We start from the raw sequence: 7,911 nt of genomic DNA, 5'->3' as shown, positions 1-7,911 counted from the left end.
GTGCCCCATAAAGTTTTTTTTTTGTTTTGTTGTTACCATATACAAGCATGTTTACTAGGAGTGGTTAACTAACTATCAAATGATTGGTAAAAATAATTGTTTGTTTTTAAATATATTAAATTAAATAAAAACTAAAAATAAAAGATTTCAAAAACTATTAACTACTTTATTTAAAGTGTTTTTTTTTTGTCTTAAATTAAAAATTAAAAATATTCCAAATGAAGTTTTTTTCGAACATTTTGTTAAAAAAATATCAAAAACCCAATGCAAAACATTTATTATGTCACCAATACTAAAATGGCATATGGTGACCGGAACAGTGTTGTCATGGTTTTGGTGAATTATGTCATTAAAAGTCATTAACTAAATCTTTGTAATGTTTTAGTCAAATATTAGCTAAAGCGTTCACCATTGTAAACTATGTTCACATTTTTATTCACTGTTTTATATAACAAGTGTGACAAACGATTATTATAACAAAATGTCATCAATTGTCACGTTTAAAGTTATTTATGTATTTCTAAAAATAAAAATATTTACAATAAAAGAAAAATAAAATATGTGCTTATAAGTACCTTCTTATCACTGATTAAAAAATCATCTGTAACTAAAAGTATTTTATGATAGTAACTTAATTATTTATGTGTGTGCCGTAAAGTTGAAAATACTAACGATAAAAGGAAAAAAAAACATATCATTATAAATGTTCTATAGTCACAGTTAAATATTAAAAAAAATGTAAAAGAATTAGTCACAACTTTTATTAATTGCGTGAGTAAAAAGTGGTCATAGTTTTCCAAAGAGAAATTAAATTACCTCCTCCTATTTCTTCTACTAATATGCCTACCCATTAGAATCATGACATATGTCATCATTTTTTAATTCCATTTAATTTTAGTTGATATCCCTATAATACTCTTAATGAGGTAATTGAAAATTAAAAAAAAAAAATAAGATTCACATAAACAACAAGAAGTAAAATCATGTAACTAGTTTCTTCCATACGGCTCCAATCCTATTCTCGTTTGATTCTCCTCATCTGATTGTTCTCGTTTTTCTCTGTTGCACACATTGACATCGACATCGACATCCATAGCCATCATAGAACAAAAAGTAAGGCAACATGTAATTTTTTTTTTTACATTATCGCTGCCCCGCTGGTATGATTATCTTCTTTATTGTTAATACAATTTTTATTTTATTGTTGAAACAGTCTTTGGTTTGATTAGTTGGTTTGTTGTTAATAAAATCTTTGTTTTATTGTTGATATAGTCTTTGATCAGTATGGAGGATGCGGATTTAGGTGAAGGGGATACAATTCTCAATCCTCAAGATGAAAACATTCCTAAAGTTGGAATGATGTTTGATTCAGAAAACGAACTTGAAGATTACTTTAATAAATACACATACCAGATTGGATTTGGTGTACGGAAAGCTAGTACAAGAACAAAAAAATGTATTGCCACAACATACTACTCAGATGTTCCAGAGGAGGTGTATATGAGCCTAAGACAAACAAACCATATCTAAAGTCTTCTAAAACAAATTGTCAAGCAAAAATTTGTGTAATTGCATATGGTGATGAAAGATGTACTATCTCTCGTGTTTTTCTTGAACATATGCCAATAGAAGACTTGAGTTGAATGATTATGCTGGAATTCCATGCAACAAAAGTTTTCATTCGTTACTTGTTGAAGCAAAAGGGTATGACAATTTGCCATTTAGCGAGATAGATTGTAGATCTTACATTGCAAAAGTAAGACAACTAAGATTTGGACAAGGGGATGCTGAGGCACTTCGTAATTATTTTGTCCGTATGCAAAAAAGAAGTTCAAATTTTTTCTACGTGATTGACATGGATGATGAAGGTCATATGCAAAATGTATTTTGGGCAGATGCAAGGTCTAGGGCAGCCTACGAGTCATTCGGAGATGTTATTTCATTTGAAAGCACATATTTGATGAACAAATATAATATGTCGTTTGCACCTTTTGTTGGAGTAAATCACCATGGACAATCTATCTTATTTGGATGTGGTTTGCTTTCTCGAGAGCATACAAAAACATATGTATGGTTATTCAAGTCATGGTTAGAATGCATGAATGGAAGGGCACCAAAAGCAATAATAACAGATCAATGTCGGTCAATGCAAGGAGCTGTGGCACAGGTATTCCCCGAATCTCATCATCGTCTTTGTCTTTGGCATATTATGAAAAAGATTCCTAAAAAATTAAGTAGGTTGGATCAATATAAAGTAATAAAGAAGACTCCAAAAAACCCTTGTGTATGAGTCTACGGACACTCAAAAGTTTGAAGATGGGTGGTGCAAGTTGGTTGAAAAACATAGATTTGAAAAAAATGAGTGGTTATGCTCTTTATTCAACGATCGAAGTCGTTGGGTGTCGATATATGTAAAAGTAAACTTTTGGGCAGGGATGTCTACCACACAACGAAGTGAAAGCATGAATGCTTTTTTTTATGCGTATGTTAATTCTAAAACATCATTACGACAATTTGTTGAGCAATATGACAATGCGCTAAAAAGCAAAATTGAGAAAGAAAATAAGGCTGATTTTGAGCCTCTTAATTCTTCATATAAGTTAGTAACTGGGTTTTTTTTAGAGGCAGTTTCAGGAGGCGTACACAAATGCAATTTTTAAGTTGTTTCAAGATGAGTTACGGGGTATGTTGTTTTGCAATTTTTTATTGGTCAAAGTGGATGGTGCACAATATGTGTTTCGTGTCATAGATATTATCGAAGGGAAACATGGAGATTTAAAAAAAAAAAAAGAATTGTTTATGCCGTTAGGTATGATGTAATTGCATTTGATGTACAATGTTCTTGTCATTCGTTTGAGTTTCACGGAATTATTTTTAGGCATATGGTGAAGATATTGATTGAGAAGGATGTTAAAGAAATTCATCCACAATTTATTTTGTCTCAAAGGAGGAGGGATGTGAACCATGGACACTACTCGGTGATAAATTGTTATGAAGATTTGATGAGTGGTGAAAATGCTAAACAGTCTGACTACTTGTGTTGCAACTTTTATGAGGTTGCGCATATTGCTAATTCTCACGAAAAGTATGAATACGTGGTAAATTGTATATATATGGCTAAAGAAAAGTTAAATGATGATTCGTTTTGGGGTTGTAGTAGTAACGTAAATTGGATAGTTGAAGATGTTTGTGTTCTAGACTTGACTAAAAAATTGTTACCACCCTTGCAAGTACGTAGTAAAGGTTCTCCACCATCCAAGAGAAAAGAATCTAGAGCAGAACGGGTTATGAAGAAGAATAGAAAGAAAAATGTAATATTTTATCTATTTAGAATTTTTTTGTTTAATATAGTTTTTAATAACTGTGTTTTTTTAGGTACTTGAAAAAACGGATAACATACAAAAAGATCCAATGGGTCCAAGTCGTGAGCATGGAGAAATTTCCTATAATGATGAGCCGAACTACCAATTTGATCTTAATGCACCAGTTTGAACAAGAAAGACCGATGAATATGAGGAAAAGACTGATTTTCAGTTTTAGTTATTTTTAGATTAGTTATTTTGAAAGAACCGATTGGGATTGTGAAAGTATTAAGAATTAGATTTCTTGGTTTCAAAATAAAAGGCAAATTGGTCATTTTTGGAATAATTATGATTTTATTTCTTGGAGGTTCAAAAGATGTTGCAATGTGTACTTTTCTTAAGTTTCCTATGATGCATACCAATAGAGTTTTACATGATACATACAAATGGAACCAAAAATAGCAATGCACTTTAAAAATTGAATGAAGAATAGCAATGCACTTTCAAAGTAAAAAGTGGGACAAATTACAAAAAGGAGTTCCAAATAGAGGGGCATTTATGTCAAAATATTTAACAAAATGAAACCTTTGGCCATTTTTGTCCCGGTTTACAAAATACAATACAGGGGCATTTGTGTCCATATGAGAAATGAAACTAATGGACATTTTAATAATATCATCTAGAAGAAAGAATAGATACATTGAACTTTGTTTGACACAAAAACACTTTCTAGATCAAGTATATGACCTTGTTACCCATAGTGACAACAACTACCAAGATATCCCCTTTGAAAGGTCAAAACACAACACATTGATACTTAACAGGAAAAGTAACAAAACCAATGCTATCTCTAACAAAGAATAGATACATGAGCTTAGTTTAATACAATAATTGATATTGAACCCAAATGGTGTGTTGTTTCTGCCTAATGACCATGTCCATTTCCTTCTTTGTCAATGCTATTGCAGCGGTTATAAGTGGTTTTGTAGCCATCTGCACAAGTTCCTCCAAACATTTAAGCTTGATAAAGCGAGACCAAAAATTATGTGATACACACATTCCATGACATCATGAACGATTGAATATTCAATTGCAAATTAGTTTCCAGATTATATCAACAGAAAAATATTGGCACCAGCAAACTCATTCAATTGGTAAAAAAAATGTCATACAATATCTCCTTCAAATTCCGTTTATGGATAATAACATTTAAATTTCGATAAACTTATGGCTAAAAATCAACAAATTGATTTACTCCTTGTTGGTCTTCAAAAAAATGTTTTATTTGATCTTCGTTTATGGGTTTTACTGCATTCTTCAAATTACACAGGCAACAGTTCTACCAAAATACACAGTGGAATTCCACAGAAACCTCGAGTGGATCAATACAAGGTTCGATGCATTCCAATCAGAATCTAACCTGTCAACAACAACCGAATCGGAGTATCAATCGCTCCCCTTGTGCTGATGATAAATCTGTATCGATTGGCGATGTCAATTTAAGACTAAGAGGCAACGATTGAGGGTGTCGATTGAAGATCAACAGTGATTGAAGATCAATAGAAGCAAGTAGGGGTGTAGATTGAAGATCAATAACGATTGAAGATGAGTAGAAGCGAGTGGAGGTGTCAATTAAAGATCAATAAAATGTAGAAGATAATGGAAGATATCGATGAAAAAAATAAGAGGATGACATGTGTCATGATTATAGTGGGTAGGCATATTAGTAGGAAGAAATAGTAGAAGGTAATTTAATTTCTCTTTTCAAAATCAAACACTTTTTTAAAATTTGATTTTTCTAACTTCTAAATTTCTCAAATTTTCAAAGTCCCCAAAATTTCCACTTTTCTTTTTTGCTTTCCAAAAAATTTCCCCACTTTATTTTTTTATTTCCTTAAAAATTGTCCATTATCTCTATTCCTCACTCTAGAAATCTAAACCGCTGTCATGCTCTTCATTGTTTACTATCTTGTGAAAACCATCCACTAGACCAACCAACCACTACACGACCACACCTTTCTTTATTCTTATTTACATGATACGTTATAGGATATAGAATACAACATATGAAATCCCCCACCGTAACACCACCAGAAAAATGACTTATAAGCCCACCGAAGTTTTCAAATCGTTTAAAAAACCACAATTATGTTTTGTTTGTTCAAGAAAACCCAACGAACCTAACATCTTTTTTCTAAAAAAACTCAACTAATTTACACTTTTGTTCAATTCTCGTTAGGGTCAATCGGCTAATGAAAGTGAACGAATGACATAGCTTATGACGTGGAATTAAATATCAGAAAAACAACTTGTAAGACCAACGAAGTTCAAAACCGTTCAAAAAACCTCAATCATATTTTGCGTGTTAAGAAAAATCCAACGCACTTAACCTTGTCTAAAAAAACACAATGAACTTACGTTTTTGTTCAATTGTCATTAGAGGCAACTAGGTTCATTAGGTATACAATTAGTTGGCAAATGACATGACATTATATTTAATGACATGGAATAAACAGATTAGAATTTCCCTTGGTAAATTGATTTAGGACTTGAAGAAGAGAAAAATGAATGATGTCTGTCTTCAATCTCTTATAATGGCTACTTCTTCTTCCCCTCAATCGTTGATGTTCAACTCAAGATATACAAAGAATATATTTTATGATGCAAATTCTTGTGGATGTGGATGCCCTTCTAATATTTGGATATCTAGAACGGAGTATCATCCAGAGAAAAAGTTTTGGGCTTGTTCGAATAGATGGATAAGTGTAATTGAAAGCTTTATCATGTCCATCTTGTATCTATCTATTTGCTTCCTTCAAAAACAAGAACTTCTTAAGATAATCTACCAAATAGGTAGAAGATGGATACGATAAATCTTTTAATTACACTTACCTATCTATTCAAACATGCCCTTAACTTTTTCTCTAGATGACCCTCCATTCTAGATGACCAAGTCCAAGAAAGGTGTCCACATCCACAAGCATTTGCATCATCACATATCTTCTTTATAGAGCTTGAGTTGGACATCAACGATTGAGAGGAAGATGAAGAAGTAGCCATTATAAGAGATCGAACACATACGTCATTTATTTTCTTTTCTCCAAGCCTTATATATATATAAAGGACAACTCTAATTTGTTTATTCCATGACATTAAATATAATGAGATGTTATTTGCCAACTAATTATATGCCTATTGAATCCGGTTTCCTCTAATGAAAATGAAACAAAAGCATAAGTTTGTTGGGTTTTATTAGATAAAAAGTTAAGTTCGTTGGGTTATTTTGAACAGACAAAACATGATTGAGGTTTTCTGAACGGTTTTGAAACTTCGTTGGTCTTATAAGTCATTTTACCGATATTTAATTTCATGTCATAAGTCATGTCATTTGTTGACTTTCATTAGCCGGTTGACCCTAATAAGAATCCAAAAAAAGTTTAAGTTAGTTAGCCTTTTTTTAGATAAAAGGTTAAGTTCATCGGGTTTTCTTGAATACAAAAAACATAATTGGGGTTTTTTAAATGGTTTGAAATTTCGTTTGGCTTATAAGAGCGTGTTCGGTACAGAGCGTTTTGGAGCTTCTAGCTTTTAGCGTTTGACAAAACGCTCCGTTTTGAACAGAAAGCATCGTTTGGCACTACAAGCTTCTAGAGTTTAGGTTAAAGAAAACGCTCCAAATCCAAATGCTACTTCATATAGCGTTTAACAAAACGCTACAAGCTACAAGCTACCCGCTACCCGCTACAAGCTACCTACTACCAGCTTGTTTTGCCAAACACGCCCTAAGTAATTTTATCTAGCACCACCATATACCATTCACCACCAACGCATCACCTTCACTGCCACTTGAATGCTAACAGACCCGCTCGTTATCTGCTTCTCTATAAAACCTGCCACCAACACTCATTGCTACTTGATCCGAAGATTTCTCCATATGCATACTACCAATTTTATTTATTTTAGCAGAGGACCCATTTGGAATATCCAAAGACAAATCATGTTTTGAAACATCAACTTTATTTTTTAACAGATAGCCACAATTAGTCATATGCTGACTGGCACCTGAATCTATGACCTAGTTGTTATTACAAACAAAAGTGTTGCAACAAATACTTGCCAAGTTAGTAGACACCACTGTAGCTCCTTGTTTCTCATTTATAAGGCTTAAAAACTTAGAATATTGATCACCAGTCAATTAAGCTTATCAAAACCACAATTAGTTTGACAATTATTACTGGATTGAGCACCATTTGCAGACTAATTATCAATCTGAGTACCAACACAATAACATTCCAAGATATAGATTTATTTGAAATTTGTGAATCATTATTTCGAAATTTAAAATATTTTGGAAAACCAATGATTTTATAGCACATTTCAGTAGTATGACCTTTTAAAACGTAATTTCTACATTTCAAATTTTGATTACCATGTGTTTATTATTTCTTTTTGGACCAGAAAATTTTTCCAACAAAAGCAGACCCTTGGTTTTTTGATGGTGTACTAGAGAGGGAACCTCCCTTTTGATGAGATTCATCTCTAGAAACAATTGAAAAAACAACTATAACATTAGGAAGAGCTTCCATGAGTAAAATATGACTCTTAACTT

At 32.2% G+C, this 7,911-nt stretch overlaps 1 protein-coding gene across 1 annotated transcript; it reads left to right on the top strand.

Moving 5' to 3' along the window:
* Positions 1-297: 297 nt before the first annotated feature.
* Positions 298-3,492, top strand: LOC145095945 (protein FAR1-RELATED SEQUENCE 6-like). Its single transcript, XM_079033751.1, has 7 exons — positions 298-336; positions 1,214-1,219; positions 1,273-1,496; positions 1,630-2,167; positions 2,623-2,816; positions 2,879-3,311; positions 3,376-3,492. The coding sequence occupies exons 1-7, from the start codon at positions 298-300 to the stop codon at positions 3,490-3,492; spliced, it is 1,551 nt and encodes a 516-aa protein (XP_078889877.1).
* Positions 3,493-7,911: the final 4,419 nt, after the last annotated feature.

Source organism: Lactuca serriola, chromosome 3 (assembly GCF_051521515.1).
Source record: "Lactuca serriola cultivar US96UC23 chromosome 3, Lser_US96UC23_V15, whole genome shotgun sequence".
In the NCBI taxonomy this organism is placed as follows: domain Eukaryota; kingdom Viridiplantae; phylum Streptophyta; class Magnoliopsida; order Asterales; family Asteraceae; genus Lactuca; species Lactuca serriola.
Note: the sequence above shows the minus strand (reverse complement) of the source record. Positions and strands in the feature narration are given on the sequence as shown.

What these genes read in the sequence shown, in the direction of transcription:
- LOC145095945 (XM_079033751.1), top strand. Translation starts at nt 298, where the DNA reads ATGGCATATGGTGACCGGAACAGTGTTGTCATGGTTTTG. An exon ending in TCAGATGTTCCAGAGGAGGT is followed by an intron (nt 1,497 to 1,629) that starts GTATATGAGCCT and finishes ATATGCCAATAG; the next exon opens with AAGACTTGAGTTGAATGATT. An exon ending in TTTATGCCGTTAGGTATGAT is followed by an intron (nt 2,817 to 2,878) that starts GTAATTGCATTT and finishes AATTATTTTTAG; the next exon opens with GCATATGGTGAAGATATTGA.